Here is a 19528-nt window from a genome sequence, read left to right on the forward strand (position 1 = left end):
TTCTTTTGGTGAAGTATTGCCAATGGAGTCTACAGCTGTCTCCATTCACCATGTGAAAACCAGTGGCCTCAATGAGTGTCTGGGTGCTAAGAATACACAATTTAAGGGGGATTTCCAGTGCATACAAATGTATACGAGGTATTCAAAGGAAGGCACCTGCAGGGTGACACTTTAGTATTCAGTGACTATTAAAAAAATCAAAGAGTGGCTTTGTGTTTGACTATGCTAATATGTTCCTTAGCACAATGGGAAACAAGGCAAGACAAAAGAAAATTTAATGTGGAACAATTAACCACTGAGAGAGAACTTGTCAGGAGGTTTGCTGAGGACTATGCCACACAATCCCACATTTCATAAGGGAAAGTTTCTTACAATTTTTGGGTTGTGTTTTTCTTTTCTTTATAAGAAAATTGCTTCTGTTCCTTTCCCTTTTGTCATGGTAATACTGATCTCCCATCATGTGTCTACTGAGTGGTAGGAGCTGGCTAAAGTATTGGGAAGAAGTCTTCCCCAGCCTAGCTACTTGAGTTTCTTTAAATGGGCTTTAGGGATTGAACCAAGGACCTTATAAATGCAAAATGTGTACGCTATCACTGAGCTCTGAGACCTCCCTAACATAAAGAGAGCCAGGTCAAAGGCACCCTATCTAATCCCTGTCTATTCCAGCAGCCTGTTCTCACAGTGGATAAGCAGATGCACATTGGAAGCTTGTCAGCAGAACCTTAGTGCAATAGCACTCTCCTCCCTTGTGATACCCAGCAGCTGGTACCAGCGGGATACAGCCTCCAGCTGTGCAAGCAGAATGTAAACATTGTGGCTAGCAGCCACTGATAGCTGAGTATGCAAACCTATGCAGCTTCATTATACTGTTGGTCCATTTAAATCAGTATTGTCTATTTTAGGACCAGCTCTAAATGTAGGAATATGCACCAAAATGTATATTTTGATGAAGATAATATGCATAAGAATTTTTATGAAGATCCCCCCTTTTTAAAAAAGTTCAAAAATTGTTACAGAAATAGGGTAAACTGGAGTGTAAAAATGAGAAACTCATATATATATATATATATATATATATATATATATATATATATATATGCTTTCGTAGATTTTCACGGGTACAGGAATGCAGGTTTTGGTGTCTTCGGGTGTCTTCCCGTGTAAGAGTCGGGGTGTCTGGGCGACGTTTCGACGAGGTCTCACTCGTCATCTTCAGGCTGGTGCTTTCGGCTTCTTGTTACTGGAACAAGAAGCCGAAAGCACCAGCCTGAAGATGACGAGTGAGACCTCGTCGAAACGTCGCCCAGACACCCCGACTCTTACACGGGAAGACACCCGAAGACACCAAAACCTGCATTCCTGTACCCGTGAAAATCTACGAAAGCATATATATATATATATATATTCATTCAGATTCCTCCATCCCCAATGACCAAACGGCAGCCTGTTGTTGTTGTTGTTGTTGTCCATTTGTTTGTTTTAGTTTGTTTGGATGCCAAGTATCCTGCTTTGTTTAACAAAGCAAAATACAAGGCTCAGAACTGATACTGTGTAAATGGAGAGGAGACGGCTTCTCAGAGCATAGGCTAGGTCATCTTGACCTGCTATTTCGGGTGATCACCTGTTCCTTCTGCCTGCTGCTTGTTGTTGCCGCTGACAATCTGGTCCAGGTATCTGGCTCCACTTTCTGTGCAGAATTGAAAGAAAACATAATGGCAGAGAGTGTGTGTGCTGAGAGTTGGTGTAAACAGCAGAAAAGGTTGTTGGGAGCAATGGGACCTTAGTTCACTAGTACAGTCTATGCTGTGTATGCAGAGGTTTTCAGGGAGGTTCATCCCCTGGCATCTCGAGACTTCCTGGCATCTTCTATTAGAGACCCTGGAGAGCTACTACTAGTATAAGGAAAATAAAAAGCTGCCTTTACTGAGTCAGTCCATTGGTGCACTGAACTTGGTGTTGAGTATGCTGACTGGCTGTGGTTCTCTAGGGTTTCAGGCCCTTGAACCAGGAGATGTGCCTAGCATGTACTATGCCACATCCTGTACAAATAGCCACTCAACTGGCTCCTGTATTGAGTAAGAAAATCACCTCTAGGAGATCAGAAAATAAGTTGTTTTTGCAACTTATATGGGTTTATTCCATCCCCAACTAGGCTGTCAGAGTATGCTACACATAATTGACATAGCCTTTCCACCCACACAAATCTAACAAAACAAACAACATGTTGACCAACAACTTCTGTAGAATTATTTGCAAAATAGCACAGCTTGAAACATAAATGGGTTTTTCATCTTGCTGTGAGACTTCAGAAATCACACATCCCTCCTACCCTGGGAGGAGGGGACAAGAATTAGTGTTGCTATGCATTGTTTTGAGTTTACGTTTTGGCTCTGAAAGTTGTTGTTCAGGTGCAGATGGGCACAAACATGTTTATCATCCTTCCACTGTTTTGTGTGCTTTTCCATGCTTGTGTGTAGTCATAAGATTGTAGCCAGTGTTAATCCTACTCAGAGAAGACTCATTGAAATTAATGAACATGACTGACATGGGACTACTCTTGAGTAGAACTTGGTTGGATACAGCTCATAGTTTGCAAAGACTGTGGCTGTGATGCAACCACTCCACAAGGAATTCTATCCAGTCGGTCATAGAACCACAGAGTTGTCCATGCAGTCCAACCTTTTACTACAGAAAGTTTCCAACTACCTCCAGCAAGGGAAAGCCCATCCACCCTTGGCCCCATTGCTGGAATGCCCTTACCATGAAGAGATGCTGCCTAACGCTCAACCAAAATCTACCCTCCCTTAATTTAAGACCACTAGATCTAGTCTTGTCCTCTGGGGCAGCAACAGATAACAAGTCTCTGAACCTAATTCCAGTTAGTCCTCATTGTTCTGACTTAAAAGGGCTTTGCCCAAAACTAGACATGATGCTAAACCATGCAATCGGGGATCGTATATTGATCACAATGATAAAAGTACCATGCAGCCAATTAGATTAGTTTTGATGCTGCTAAGTGCAAATGAGGTCTATCGCATTCTCCTTGCTCTGTGTGTAGATGTGAGGAAGGAGAATGCATCCACACTGTCTTATCATCAATATTGATGTTCCCTGTTTCATCAAGCTTCAAGACTTTCAGCCTCATGCAACTCTGCTTGCACTTATTTATATGTGGACTAGCTCGGGGTTGGAGATGCACATCAAGATGCAGACACCATCCTTGGGATGACCATTCAAATGTCCATCCACATTCTGCTCAAATGAGTCAATTATGTGTGACTAGATTGGGGTAAAGGAGAGTTAGCCCAGTTGTCTTAGCATAGGTGTGGCCACCCTTCGGTCTGGGAACCAAATGTGGCTCTCTAGGGCTCTGTGTTTCCTGTGGGACTCTTCCCAGGCCACATCCCTTCCCAGTCCTACATCCTCCATTCCCTGGCTCCACACCCCTGTGGTCCTGCACTGCACTATCCTGGAATGATTTTGCCTGGCTGAACTGTGATAATGCCTCTTGCTTGTCTGGATGAATGATAGAGACTTAGGGTGGTATTCAACTAAGTTCTACTCAACATAGACCCATTGAGATTAATAGACCTAACTTGGTCATGTTCATTAATTTCAATGGGTCTCTGCTGAGTAAAACTTAGTTTTACTGCACATGCCTATCATTCCACCTCTTCTGCCTCCACCCACAGCTGACATGAGGCCTCTTGGAGGATGTCCTTGAGGGAGTGTAACCCTTGGACCAAATATATACATATATTCAGTCAACACATCTTCCACTCTACTTGCAAACAGCTTTGCACTGTTCTGCAAAAGGGGAGGGCACACAGCAGTGAGCAACGTGTTTGTGAAACATACCCCCTCCTTCAGCTCTAGTGTGAATAGCAAAAATACAGAAAGCATCACATGTAACCTGCTGGGAGCCTTCCCTTGGGGGTAGCCTGCTGCTAATTGAACCAGCTGTGTGCAAGGCAGTGGGAAGTGCAGTGGTGATGCATCCTGCCTTGAAAGCGTTTTTGAGTTGGAGCACAGAATGAGAAATTTGTAGAGGAAAGCAGCAATTAGAGGGCTGCCAATTAGGTGATGAAATTATGTGCAACATACTTGCAAACTGGATGTAGTTTTACAGCCAGCTTGTCTGAAAGAAAGTACAGCTAATGGATCCTTGTTAAACCTAGATGGAAACGGGGGTGGGGGAACCTCACCAAAAATTATCTGGGAGAAAGGGGAGATATTGGCTTCTGTAGCATGCTTAAATAGCTATATATCCTGGCAAGGTTCTCCATCCTGGAGCGCCAGTCTGGAAATGTAAGTGTTAATCTTATTCCTGATAATAAGGTAGCAAAGGAGAAGAAAGACATCCAAGGGTAAAATGGTGAGGAATGGGTGGTGGTGGAGGAAACACACTGATCCAGCAATAGTATTGCTTACTGTTGTCCAGAAAACAGAATGTTGGCCTCAGATTTAAGTATCTCCCATTGCCAAAAAAGCAATTTGTTACACCTACTGTGGGTTAAGGATTGGGGAAACATTCAATTCAGTTCACGTTTGAAGGCAAACCTACCTAATTTGCACTTTTCACAACAATAAGCAAACGGAAACACAGCCGTTCTTTAAAATTCACACCTCTCTGAATTTTGCAATGCCATTCTCCAGCGATGTAATAGGGGCAAGAATTCATTTACTAGAGTCAAGTGTGCATAAAAAATTCATATATCAGGAAAACAAAACAAAGAAGTATATATTAGGAGAAATTAGCACTAAGATACTGCTGAATTTTCATGAGGACTTTGGAAAACTGACATGGAAATGTGGAGAACTGAACTCAGGGAAGGCAGGATGGTTTTATATATTTTTTATTTTCATTTTTACGTATTTCACAGCGGCCTTGTATATCCTGACAATGGCATGAATCATCTTTCAACTTACAGAGTGTCTCTCAGTTGGCGAGCAATACAGTCTGCTCACCCTAAGGCAAAACTTGCAACCAATTTTACTCAAACCAGTGACTCCAGATTCCTAGATTCATAGCAAGCTGGTTTTCACTGACCTAAAGTCTGATGCAGGTTATGTGAGTCTATGATTGCCCCGACAACAGGCCATCTTTATACTGTAACAGTGTGTGGCTTTAGAAATAAAAACAAAGATCCACATGCAGTGGGGCTCATGATCAAGGTCATGCCTGAGTCACAATGAGGTGTGGAGGTTTCCCACATGTGTGGAAACCCTTTCTCTCTCCCCATCCACAAATTTGCCACCAGCTAGGCAAGGATTACAAGCAATATGCTTTTGGAGATTGGTCAGTAGTTCAGCTCACTGCATGGGAGCCAGTGTGGTGTAGTGGTTAAGAGCAGTAGTCTCGTAATCTGGTGAACCGGGTTCGCGTCTCTGCTCCTCCACATGCAGCTGCTGGGTGGCCTTGGGCTAGTCACACTTCTTTGAAGTCTCTCAGCCCCACTCACCTCAGAGTGTTTATTGTGGGGGAGGAAGGGAAAGGAGAATGTTAGCCACTTTGAGACTCCTTTGGGTAGTGATAAAGCAGGATATCAAATCCAAACTCTTCTTCTGAAGATGTCCCCCCCCCTCCATTTTGAGGATAAGGAGAGAAAGTCTCCTCGTGACACCACCAGGATGTCAGACATAGATGTGAAATGGGATCTCAGGAAAGGCAGACTTTGGGCTTTCAATTTTCAATGGCAGCCCTTCCTCCTGCCACCTCTTGCCTTACATTCTACATCATCGTTGCAGCGCCCCCTGCAGGACCCTCTCGGCTTGGCACCCAGTGTGGGCGAACCGGTATCAGTTTTCCTCTGGTACCGCAGTGTGAGAACCTGTGACAAAAGTGGTTCATATAAGAGTGTAGGAGTTGCCTCAGGCAGTTTGTAGGTTTCTGCTTGGGTGAGCTACCTGAGGAAGCAAAATGTATTGCTAAGGTTAGCAGCATATCACATGTGGAGGGAAGGGGTGTTGGCACAGCCCTAAGTCCCCACTGAGGTTTTCCTAAAGCAGTGTCTTCCAAGTTTAATCTGGATGTTCCTGTTCAGGCACATTTGTGGGATTTCAAGAGAAGCAAAACTAGTATAATTGTTAATATGTTTTTAAAAGCCACAGCCCACCGCTTTATCAATAAATTGAGTGTGTTTATTACACTTATATTACATCTTTCCTCCAAGGAGCTCAAGGCAGTGTATATGGTTCTCCTCCCCACAGCATTGTCACACAAAAAACCTGGGAGGTAGATTAAGCTGAATGATAATAAATGTTCCAAAGTCACCCAGCAAGCTCTGGGTCTCCCTAGCAACTAGCCGCTATCCTGCAGTAGCTTCTCAAAATGGCTTACAACTCTCCCCCCCGCCCCGTTATGAGAACAGCAGAATTTCTCAAGTGTTGGGGTGGCTTGCACACAGACCCACCACAAGTTCATCGCACCTTGCTTAACAAAGTCTCCTGAATACAATACCTTGATCTTATACCAATGTAACATGACTATCCAGCACACCTGTCTGGAGGTGGGTGGAAGAGAAGAAAGCAGTGAGCATGAGGTGTATGGGAGGGGTGCTTGTCAGCTTGACTCCCTCTTTCATAATCTATTAAGATTGGCCCTCTCGGCTGGACTTCATTATAGTAGCCGAGTACCTTATTTAATCCGCTAATTAAAGTCTTTAGTGGAGCTGAATTTTCATATTGAAATGTAATTGGATAAATAATAGACTTAAATAAGCAAGTCTCTGAGGGGGAAACTGTGTGTGTGTGCGCACACACACACGTGTGTGTGTGTTGGGTTTCTTTCTTTCTTTCTTTCTTTCTTTCTTTCTTTCTTTCTTTCTTTCTTTTTTACAAAAATACTTTCTCCTATTCTGTTATGTTTTCCAATCCTTTGGTCATGTAAAGCCAATTTGTGCTCCAAAATTCTCAAAGTACTTGAATTCACTACAGTTACAGATTATGTGGTTACTAGGGGCTGTGCCCCTGCTTGTTTTGCTTGCCAACGCCTCTGCCATTCCCCCCTAGAGCTTCCCCTTCCAACCACGTGAAGCTACTATGCTCATTTTTCACCTTCCCTCACCCATTTGTTGTTGTTGTTGTCTATAGAGTACCACCCTCCTTAATTTTTAGTCACCACTCATTTATCACATTTGTATCCTGGCTTTTGTCCAGGAACTCAGGGCAGTGTACATAAGGGTCTTTTCATTTCTCTCACTACCAGCAAAGAAAGAGTTATTGCTCAATGCTACCCGCTGAATATTATGGGGGAGTAGGTGGGAATTTGAGGCCGAGCTCAATACACACCCCACTGCATCACATTGACTCATCATCCACCCATTGATCCATTTTTTAATGCAAGCTCTTCCACTTCTGGCGTAGCCATCCTAGCTGCAGCAAGGACATACAGACACCTTCCCATCTGTCCATCTCTCTGGCAAGCACAACAGGGAAGACCTGCATTCATGGATGGTTCTCCCCCAGCCCTTCTTTCCTCTCACTGTAAATTCGCATGACACCCCCCCCCCCATTTGCAGTATGTATATATTCCTTTAAAAAAATGAAAATGAAAACCTTGGTTCCTGCAGTGTTTGAATGTCTCTTCTCCATCTATACTGTATTCCCACCCCCAATACCTATCAGAAAAGCTCTTGTTAGCATCCATCCCCCCATTCTTTTATTGTGCCAACTCTTGAAAACAAATATAACCCCCCTCTTCAGTATTTAAAGAGCACTGAATCAATTGAACACACCAGTCTTTCTGTTTTCTGCTACAGCTGCCATGGAGGTTCTCCTGTGTCTTATTTACCTTAAAGGACAAGAATTTAACTGAGTGAGAGATCCTGAGGATTGTTCCTCAAGAGGGATGAGCTGCATAAGCAATTTAGCACAACCATAACTGGACCATCTTGCAATGACAGAGTATTTGCTTTGCATGCAAAAGGTCCTCTGGTCGGTCCCCTGCAAATCCAAGCAGCGCTAGGAGAGTCCCCTACCTGAAACCATGGAGAGCTGCTGCTCAGTGTTGGTGTAGTACTGAGCTAGAGAGATTGGTCATTGGTCTGGCTTGGTATAAGGCAGTTTTCTATGTTCCTATTTTCTCAGTCATTTTTTTTTTTTTTTTTGCAGGATGGTGGTGATGTTAAAAATTAAAATGTTCCTTATAGCAAAATGCAGATGCACTCCTTCCCACTGTTACCACCTGGGACTCTGGGAGTGCAGCCAGATCTGGGAATGCTTGCACACACACACAGAGAGAGAGAGAGAGAGAGAAAGAGAGAGAGAGAGAGAGAGAGAGAGAGAGAGAGAGAGAGAGAGAGAGAGAGAATCTGTAGACCTGCTCAAAGGAGCAGAGACATCTACCATTGCCTGCTCACCAGTCCCTCAATATGAGCTCCACCCAATCTGCTGCCATCACCTCTGTACATGTGCCATCAACCTGGGACATCATCAACCTGCCCAATATATTTATGGGGCATCAGCTTGCGCATTATATTAGAATAAGATAGAAGGGAAGTGAAAAGGTGGAAGATCAGGACACTTCAACCAATGTGACTGTTTAGGGAAGTTTTTAATGTTTGAAGTTTTATTCTCTTTTTAATGTTCTGCTGGGAGCCGCCCAGAGTGGCTGGGGAATAAATATTACTATTATTATTACTATTATTACAGTCATACCTCGGGTTACAGATGCTTTGGGTTGCGCGATTTCAGGTTGCGCACTGCGTCGAACCCGGAAGTACTGGAATGGGTTACTTCTGGGTTTTGGCACATGCACAGAAGCGCTAAATCACGTTTTGCACGTGTGCAGAAGCACCAAATTGTGACATGCGCATGTGCAGATGTGGCACTGCGGGTTGGAAACGTGCTTCCTGCACAGATCACATTCGCAACCCGAGCATCCACTGTATTACTGTTGCACTAAAGACAGGTCCCAAATTCTAATTCTCCCGTATGTTAATACTGGGCCATGCCATCCAGAAAGTAGTCCCGCTGGAGTCAGTAGGACTCATCATGCTTAAATAGTTTTAGAGGTTTGGTGCAAGATAGTTTCAGTGAAAGAAGATGGAAGGACCATAACTCAGTGGTAGAAAACTTGTTTTGTATGCCAAGGGTTCCAAGTTGGATCCCTGACATTGCCAGGTAGGACCAGGAAAGACTTTGGTCTGAAACATAGGCGCATAAGAAGAGCTGGCTGGATCAGGCCAGTGGCCCATCTAGTTCAGCTTCCTGTTCTCACAGTGGTGATTCAGAAGCAGGATAACAGCACTCTCCTCTCCTGTAGTTTTCAGCAACTAGTATTTGGAAGCATACTGTCTTCTTCACAGACTGTCAGTAGTGCTTCAAAGTACTGAGCTAAAGCTGCTCCCTATTTTCCTATCCTTAAGCAGGTCTGTGGATTGTTCTGTCTGTCTCAATGCAGGGATGGCTGGCAAATATCAATGAAGAATAGGAATGCAGATATCACTGTGCAGCGTGATAAGAGACTCCTGCCCAGCCCTCTTCTCATGCAGCTGGAAATACTGTGGCTGTTTAGCAACCTGTGGGTCTGGAGATAGGAGTGAGCCACTGAATGAGGTGCTGCAGCGTACAGAAAGCTGGACACACTGCAATGTGTCCAGCAGGACAGTAGTGCATTCAGCACCATGGACAGGGCAGGGAAGACTATAGTGGGCCTCTGTGATCCACACCCAAACCATGCTCTCTGCAGGTCAAGTCAGCAGATTAATGCTCAAATACTTGCAGATGTATTGCTCTGCAAATAGCCTTCTTGCTGTATCAGATGATTTCATCATCTAGTTTTCAAAAGAAGTAGGTCAGAACAAATTGTTTTCTCTGAGTGCTACATATTCCACACACACACACACACACACACACACACACACTTGTTGGCTCCCTGCCAAAACAGCTTTATGAGTTCGCCGACCTTTGTAATGGATGTTTGCCGAATATTCAAGGGATGTTTATTTTTTAATGTACTTCTCTCCCCACACTCGCCCCTTTCTGTCGCTCCGCCTCCAGACTGACTGCTATTGACCCCTCTTAACGACTTTAAAGCTTAATGGAGTGAAGACTAAAAAGGGGGCAACATTTCACGTTGCCAGTTGACATTTTGCTTAAGCCATCTGGAGTTCGCTTTTGCTAAACTTTTCTTCAGTGCCTTCCCCTTCATTGTGCTTAATTTGCATACCAGTTACTGGAAACCACAGGAGGGGAGATTGCCCTTGTGCTTGTGGCCTGTTTGCAGGTTGCCCACAGGCATCTGGTGGGCCACTGTGAGAACAGGATGCTGGACTAGAGGGGCTATTGACCTCATCCATCAGGCTTTTTTTATGTACTTACATTAATATTGCCTACAAGTCATACACCCCTGATCTGCCAACCCCACAGGGCAATCTAATGCTTGCTTACTTTCCTTTCTGTTACTTGAGGCTGTCAGTAGTTGTTTCAGCTCAAATCCACCAACTGTTGATGCTGTGAGTCTGCACTCACCCACCCCTTCTGCTGGGTGGAAGAGCATTTTTGAAAGGTTGCAGGCACTCCTGAAATGGTTTGGAAACCTGTCAAGGGTTCCTAAATGAGAAAATAAGTCATGGCAGGCAAACCTTTTTCCTAAAACGAAGCATGTGCCCTCCATTGCCTCTTGCAAGTATGCAGTTGTTGTGGGGTACTGGTGTATTTCAGTTCATGGAAGTCAGCAATCCCAACAAGATTGGCAGGTGTCCTACAATAAGGTTACCAGATGTCCCCATTTCCCGGGGACATTTCCTGGAATTACAGCTTTCTCAGCATTCACATGTACATAGCAAACAATAAGTGTCCCTGGATTCATTGAAAAGAATCTGGTAACCTTATCCTACAAGGGGCTCCATTGTACTCTGCAGTGTGCATGGCTTTCATCAGTTGACTCCAGATCATCCTATCCATACACCCAGAACTGTCATTGGAGTCCTACCCCCAGTGGCAATCAGTGATCAGTGGCAAGTGAAGAGAGGGCATTCAAATGTTTGCCCCCTCTTGCATTTATGGAGCTCTGTCCCTAGGGAGGACCTTTCCAATGGCAGACTGAGTGCTGTTTATTTCCCCAGACTTTTCCTTCGTAAACATTATGCTTTTTTTCTCCCCATTTTGTTCCTTGTATATTTTGTTTTTCAGTGTTTTTAATGAGCCACCCTGAGAATATTTATGGTGAATGGTGACAAATGTTTATTTATTTGGGAAATATATAAAAATTGAACAGTCAAATACAGTCAAATAATGGTCAAGCCTCTTTAAAAGCATTGACTTCATGAAAACAAGAGCACTTAACAATAGCTTTTATACACTTGATTCTGAATCATAGAGTTGGAAGGGACCCTGAGGATCATCTAGTCCAACCCCCTGCAATGAAGGAATAGGCAGCTGTCCCATACAGGGATCAAACTTGCAACCTTGCCGTTATCAGCACCACGCTCTAACCAACTGAGCTATACACATTGTTTACAAATACAAATTAATTAAACTAGTGTTGTATACAACATTTAAAAATTGCATTGGATCATTACAAGAGTTTTGAAAATGTGCTTCTATTTTTATGCACTGGAATAGAAATTGGATAACATCAATCCTTCCTTCTTCTTTTTACAAAAGAACGTTACATCATCAACTACAATCACGTTAAATGGAATTTGATCATCTTGAATGGAATTCCTGTATTATGGAATGCCCTTTCCTCTGCTGGACATGAAGCAGCAACCAGTTGCTTCAGATGTCTTTTAAATCCCTCCCTTTTTTATAAGCACAGGCTTTGCTTGACCAATGAGATTGGGTCCTGTTTTTATTGGTTTGAATTCCCTGAATTTCTGCTTTCATTTGTTTTCCTATGTTTTTATACTACTGTTTTACTGGTTTTATGTTGTATTTTTCATATTGGACTGCATCCACTGTAGCATGAAGTAACTTGTACCGTCAGTGCAAGGATTTACACTTGCGCAACAGAGCATTCCCCTCTCTTGTCCTCCTATGTGCCGATCTGTTCTGTGGGATTGCCCAACCCTCTGGAAGAGATTTGAGGGGTGTGTTATGTGTGCATAAGGGGAAGAGAGGGGAAGTTCTGTTGCACAAGCATAAATTCCTGAGCTGACAGAACAAGTGTGTTGGATACCACTCAACATTTGCTGTTTTTATGTGTTGCATGGCTTAGAGGGTTTTTTTATTAAAAAAATTAAGTTGCTTATAAATGCTTTTAAACAAATAAACAGGAGAAGAGTATAATCCTGCAAAAAGTCTTTTGGCCAGAAGCATGTGTGCTGTTGTGCCAGAGAAGAGGGAAACTTTTCTCTGATCAGAAGGTTGGTGGCTTGAATCTGCACAACAGGGTGAGCTACCGTTTCTCTGTCCCAGCTCCTGCCAACCTAGCAGTTCGAAAGCATACCAGCGCAAGTAGATAAATAGGTACTGCTGTGGTGGGGATGTAAATGGCATTTCCATCCGCTCTGGCTTCCATTATGGTATTCCATTGTTCCTGAAGCTGTTTAGTCATGCTGGCCACATGACCCGGAAAGCTGTCTGAGGACAAACACCACAACCCTATAGTCGCCTTTGACTGGACTTAACCATCCAGGGGTCCTTTACCTTTACTTTTTTACCTGTTCTGTCAGAGAAGAGGGAAACTCTGGTAGGACAGCACTCAGGGAAGTCTCATCAGCAGTGTTCCATTAGTAACAGAGACTAAAACAAGGTGTTCCAAGAGAGGCTGAGGGTCCAGGTACACCCTCAAAAATAACCTGAAACTAGGGGCATTCCAGAGCTCACAATTGGGAACTCCAGAGTGTAGCCAATATCAGCAGTGCTTGAAGTCAGGGCTGATCAGCATTAACGTCAAACCCTGCTTTAATTTTTACCTGTTCCACACCTGTAGTCACATTTGATGTGAGGTGTGGAGCAGATATATTGGGGAAAACAGCCTCACAGGCCCATTTAGTCCCAGAGATTCCCCCCCCCTTTGCTGGCTTAGGAGATCATGGTGTTGTTTGGTGGTTGCCAGTTGGGCAAGCCTGACCACTTATCAAAGTTTCCCACAGGAGTTGGGGGGAGTTCTTCAGCATTAAGTAGCTCAGAGTTCCTGATGAATAAACAGCTAATCATTTTTTTTAATGTCCCGTGTTTGGTTTTTAGCTATGGTGGGGCAGGGGCAGGTCAGAATCCAGCCTGTTTGAAAGCCTGTGTCCTTGACATATTATCAGCAGTGACAAAATTGAAAACAACAAATTGTTCTATTTTCAACACCTATGAAGCATGTCTCCGCCTTAGTTATTTGGCAAAGAGTCCAACCTGCATCAGTGCTTTTCCAGAGACAGTTTAGCAGTGGGAAAATCTCATTGCTGTTCAGCCTGCATCAAAACAGGAGCTGGATTAATGCAAATCATGGATTATGTAATTTTCTCTGTAAGGAAGGTGTCACAAAAGATGTTTCAAATTTGCTATCAAAAACTGAAGGAGAAGAAGGAGGAGAAAACCAAGAGAAACACTTAGTTTAGTTTAGTTTTTAAAAGAAAGGGCAATGAAAGCAAGGTGGTTGATCACAGATGAAGGGGATAAAAAAAGGCCAGAGAAAGTGGAAAATGGGAATAATGTGACACAGATTAATAGCAGGAAAGTACTGGATAAGGTATGAAAGGGAGAAACTGCTGGTGTTAATAGCAAGAGGGAGAAATGAAATTCTTTAGAAATGAAATGGTGTGTAAGCAGATAACTGGGACTGGGGGATGACTGCACATAGGCAATATTCCTGGATTCAGAATGCTATTTATCTCCCCAAGGCTTTTATATCTCTGCAGGAACACAAAAGGGTGTTTTGCCTTGGTTTTAGAAATGAGAGAATCTTTTACACTAGGTTTGGGGTTTGTTTTTTACAACCAATCAGTATATAAACTTTATGAAATAAATAAAATAAATGAGATGATCCTGCGATGGTCATGCAACACAAAACACACATACACACACATACACCTTTTCTCTCTTCCATCATGATTCTGCAAAAGAGCTGACACCCTGCATCTCTTCACACTTTGATTTGACATTTAATTTAGTAAAAATGAGCCAGCCAGCTCCTCAGATCTGCTTGAGATTTTTCAGGGGGCAGGGTGTGTGTGTACGAGAAGTCATGGGGGGAATCTTTAAGCCAATCCAAGAGCTCAGAGGCCCAGCAGATGACATGCTCAGCCCACCAGCCATCTCCCCACCCCTCAGTCCACCATATTCAGCAACACAACACATTAATCAAAAGAATTCCCTTCCCCATCTGCCTCTTGCTTTCCCCCTTCCTCCTGTAGTTATTCTGATCAGTGTGACCACATTCAGTATACCGTGTGCAGTTCTGGTTACCTCAGTGCAGAAACGATATTGTAGGGTTGGGTAAGGTTCAGAAAAGGGCATGCATAATGAACAAGGAGCAACACTCCTATGAGCAAATATTACAGCCTTTGGGACTTTTTAGTGGTGACATGATAGAAAATTATGCATGGCACAAAGAAAGTGCAAGGAGGAATGTTATTCTCCTTCTCTCATACTAACTCACTCATGGACACCCAGGGAAACTGAATGTTGGGAGTTTCATGCAGAGTTAAACTATGGAACTCACTCCCACAAGGAGGCAATGTTGACCAACTTGAATGTCTTTAAAAGAGGATTTGACGAAGTCATGGAGGATAAGGCTATCAATGGCTGCTAGCCATGATGGCTGTGCACTGCCTCCACAGGCAGAGGTAATAATGCTTCCAAATCCATTTGCTGGAAACCACGGGAGGAGAGAGTTGTTCTTAGATCCTGCTTGTGGGTTTCCCAGAGATGGCTGGTGAGAGCAGGAGGCTGGACTAGATGGACCATTGACCTCATCCAGCAGGGTCTTATGTTCTTGCGATTGCAGGAACCCTTTGAGAAATCACAGCTCTGCTGGTTCTGCAAGCCTGTCCTAGTAGGGGTGTTCACATGTTACATTCTGCGTATATACAGAAGGTGTACACAGTCGTTGAACTGTAGAAATCAAGAAGTGTAAAGGTAAAGGGACCCCTGACCATTAGGTCCAGTTGTGACCGACTCTGGGGTTGCGGCGCTCATCTCGCTTTATTGGCCAAGGGAGCCGGCATACAGCTTCCGAGTCATGTGGCCATCATGACTAAGCCGCTTCTGGCAAACCAGAACAGCACAAGGAAACACTGTTTACCTTCCCGCCGGAGCGGTACCTATTTATCTACTTGCACTTTGATGTGCTTTCGAACTGCTAGGTTGGCAGGAGCTGGGACTGAGCAACAGGAGCTCACCCCGTCGCGGGGATTCGAACCACCAATCTTCTGATTGGCAAGTCCTAGGCTCTATGGTTTAACCCACAGCACCCACTCACACAACCCCTTTTACTTGGATATGCTTGTGTACAAGCTGTTATCCAGGCATGAGGGCTGGGGGGGGGGGCCTCTCTGTTTGAGTTGAAAAGTTCAAGTTTGACAGATGCTTGCAGTTCAATGTTGAGTGCGAGCTTGGTCAGTGCCAGTGGCATCACTGTTGCTTAGCCTCATCAGTGTGTGAAATTCTGCAGGATCCGAAGCTCTTCCATGTTAGGTGAGCAGAGCAAGGAGAGTGGAAGAGATGCAGAATTTACACTGAGCATTCAAGACTAGATGAGGAAGGGTTAGGTGGGATTAATCAGAGGAGCATTGGGAGTGGTTTACAAAAAGTGTTGCTGAAGACGAGGGATGTAAGAAGGCAGCCATTTCCATTCCCACCTGTATTTTATAATGGCTGGAGCTGTTTCCACTCTGCTGCCATTCTCTTTCCACAGGAAGACGCTTTATCTGGCTTACTGTTCGCTATGGCAAACTTTAATGTAATTAGTAACTTAAAGGCACCTGCATGGGAGTCAGTTCCTGGGGCTGAGGTTCCTTCACACACACCCAATAAAATATTTGAGGGGGCCAGCCCCACCCCAGTTGATGGGCATTGTCATTCAAATGGTGTGTGCTGTGTCATGTGATCAAGTATGTGGGACAGGGCTTACCTCCCCTCCCCCAAAATATTTTATTCAAGTTGGCACCCCTGGGCCAACTAGTAAAGGGAATTGCCTTGATTAGCAGAATCTGGTATGCTACTTTAAGCCAGTTCACACAATCATAATTTTTAAGGTGGAAAAGTCACAGTTCCCTGTATTGACATGACAAAAGTTACTCAATGGAAAAACTGGGACAGAGGAAGCATAGGTGAATTGCACTTCCTCACCATTGCTTCTGTGCTGCTTATTTTCATGCTCAAAATGGCTCTGAGCTTTGGAAAATTCTCTTAGCAAAGTGACTTTTCACATTGTTCATACAGCCATGTTCACAAAATGAAATAAATATTCAGTTCCCCTGCAGGGAGTACAAAAATGCAGCCTAGGAAATGTTTCCTCCCTCTCTAATTAAACATCCAAATACATTTGAGGTAATGACAATAGTGGCTTAAAGTGGGCCAGTTAGGAAGGCAGATAGAATGAGATGAACTCTGAAAATAGATCCAAATATATTTTTTAGCAATTAATCCGGCAAAATAACACTTACACTATTTGGCCCAGTTTTATAGGTGTTCTGGTCCTAGCCATTCTCTCTCTCTCTCTCTCTCTCTCTGTGTGTGTGTGTGTGTGTTGGGCTGAGGGTTAGCAAGCAGCTCATTCAGATGTTGGCATTTCTCTCTTTGCTGCTATTCCCCCCCCATTCTGTATCTAAAAGAAAAACTTACAGGAGAGACTGGGAAACAGCCTGTATATGATTGCAGGTAACTTCTCCTTCATCCTACATTTTGAGCTGCATTGTTTCAAAGATTTGAGCCACCTTCCCCCCACAGAAACCTTTAGATCTAAAAACTTGCTTTTTATACCAAGGAGTGGCAAGCCAGCAGCCCAGAGGCTGCCAAGACCACGTCACTCTTGGCTTTTCTCAGCTCCCAAAGTTGCCTTCCACATCAGATTGGAAACATGAGGTTCTGTAACACTTCTGAATTGCCAGACTCATTTCCCAGGAAGGGGAGCAATGAAGCCAGAAGGGGGCAACAAGGTCGTGGAACTGCAGGAGTCAAGCACATTCTTCTATAGAAGTGTTGACTGCCACTGGAAAATTAGAAGTGTCCCCCAAATTATTATTTAAACAAGGAAAACAAGCCAGAGTCCCCTAGTTTAATCACAAGTGGTGGTGTTCTTTGTTGTGTTTAAAAAAGAATGTTCCCAGCTTTGCAAGAATAAAATCCAGTGATTGTAAAAAGAAGTTGCACTCAGGTCTCCTTTTGCCCTCCCCACTTCTCTTCCTGTCTCTTTCTTTTTGTGTTTTTTTCAGAAATCGACCAGGGGAGTTGTGGAGATCCAGGAGTGCCAGCCTACGGCAAGAGACAAGGGTCAACCTTTCGCCACGGGGACTCGTTGACGTTTGAATGCCAGCCTGCATTTGAACTGAAAGGACAGAAAACAATCACTTGTCAAAAGAGTAGCCAGTGGTCCTCTCAGAAACCAATCTGTGTTTGTAAGTCAGAGAGAAGGAATGCAGCCTTGAGCCATTTGTGAGGGATGGCAAAGGAGCTGTCGACATTGCACATTTTGGAAATGGGTTATTATGTGGGATATTGAGAAATTGAGGTTTTGCTTCTTTGTTTAATGCAATAACTCTGGAAACATTTTTGAGCAGGTTGAGGGAGGGAGTGAACCTGCAGGCTGCATCTTGAGCAAGTAGGTCAACTGGGGGGGGGCGGGGGGAATGCTTCAAAGTCTCAGCAGTTTAGATTCTCATGCATAGATTGTCTGTGGGGGTATCAAAGCCTCAAAGTTCAGCAATGACACAGACATGGAGGGTGAGTGGGTGTGGGGAGGGAGTGGACCCAAGCCCACCATCCAGATTGAGCTACCTTGATAATAAGAAACAATGCTACTATGTGGAGGGGCCATTTCATACAACATGTAATCCTTGCCATGTCGTAAGACCATCAACCCCATTTGCTCCTGAGACAATCAGGTGTCCTGGTCTGAGTCTGAATCATACATGAGAGCCTGGTTGAATGTTGCATTCATGTCAACAGAGGCCACTTGTTGAAAACATAGAAGGTTGAACAACAGTCTACTTGCCCTTAATATGAGCTGGAATCTCTCAGACACTGAAACTCCTGAGGAAAGTGATTGATAGTCATAGGGAATGCTGATTCCTTCCTTATTCCAACCCACCACATGCCTGCTTACTTCCTCTTTCTCCCCCACTGCCCCCAGTCTGTCCTTGTCCAAGGCTTGGCATGGGGACCATATTGGAGGCCAGGCAGGTGTCATCTCCTTGGATGGATCATGCCCACTGCATGTATGAGCTTGCAGGCTTCCCATAGGCATTTGGTTGTCCACTATGAGAACAGCATGCTGAACTAGACTGGTGCCCTTTTGGCTTGATCCATGCAGCTGTGCTCTTCTTGCATTCTTATGTCCACCTGGCTTCCTTCCTCCATTCTTCCTCCCAGAGTGATAGAAGATGCATCTGGCATCCTGATGTGGTGGCAGCTACTTACACCCTGGATTTTGGACATTGATCTCCCCATCTTTGGCCATTAACATTTTGTGCTGGGTGTGTGTGATAGGAATTGTGATCCCAAGTAGAAGTAGGCTCCACAACACCAAGATCATAGCAAGAATTTCATAGCAAGAATTTCATAGAATTGTAGAGCTGGAAGGAGCCACATGGGTCATTAGCCCAACTGCATGGTCACAAGGCCAGGTAGCCCCATTCCATCCAAAGAGCTGCCCTAGTGCTGCCTGGCCCCTAAGGTAAGCATTTGACCATGGAGTGGGGGAAGTGCAGTAGACTGGCATTGAGACTGTGTGAGAGTAGAATTAGGTCAGGCAGAGCACTTGTAGTGGGCTTTACTTTCCATCTTGATTCTCCTTTTAGGGGCTGAGTTGAGGCATTCACCTAATATAAGACCTGCCTTGGTTTCTTGTGAAATCCTTAGCTGAAATTTCTGAGCTTCTCCTCAAAAAATAGCCACAGGCAAAGTATTTTTACTTATGCAGCTTAATTTGGGAACATACACAGCATATCATCGACACTCACAATTATTGATTGTCAAACATTATAGAGAACAGAGCATTATATTGGGGAGGGGAGGCTGAATCTATTAATATGTTGCAACTAAAACTGCTCTGGAAACTTTCTGTTAGCATTTGGGGCTGTCTTCTGGGCATGTTTCCACACCAGGAAAACTGGTGGGTACCACACAAATGTGCACACCCCACAACCAAACAAGTCTTGCCATCTATTCAATTGGCTTGAACTATATGCAACTTTCAAGCCTAATTTCAGTAGAAAGAGAAGACCCTTTGGACTCCTGTAAAGGCCTCTGTGCTTGGGGTGGGTGACAGGTTGGTGACCCCTAGTTTAATTTATTGATCTAACTAGTGCAGTTGAAATTGGTGTGTGCTTTGAGGTCCAGAGTTGGTGGGGTTTGTTTTGGTATGTTTTGGTTTGGTTTCCGGATCATCCTGGATTATTTTCTGATGGTTCAGTAGCTGGATATGAAG

At 44.0% G+C, this 19528-nt stretch overlaps 1 protein-coding gene across 12 annotated transcripts in view; it reads left to right on the plus strand.

The window, feature by feature from the left end:
- Positions 1-19528, plus strand: part of CSMD2 (CUB and Sushi multiple domains 2) — a 492929-nt gene that overhangs the window by 303353 nt on the left and 170048 nt on the right. For 11 of the 12 annotated variants that reach the window (XM_082233181.1, XM_082233177.1, XM_082233182.1 and 8 more), the window contains one exon: positions 17316-17498. The exons of the other annotated variant lie outside the window; for it this stretch is intronic. In XM_082233181.1, the coding sequence (XP_082089307.1) occupies positions 17316-17498 (183 nt within the window). The remainder of the gene's footprint in view (positions 1-17315; positions 17499-19528) is intronic. 12 annotated transcript variants of the gene reach the window in all.

Source organism: Podarcis vaucheri (assembly GCF_965113315.1).
Source record: "Podarcis vaucheri genome assembly, chromosome: 7".
NCBI classification, from domain to species: domain Eukaryota; kingdom Metazoa; phylum Chordata; class Lepidosauria; order Squamata; family Lacertidae; genus Podarcis; species Podarcis vaucheri.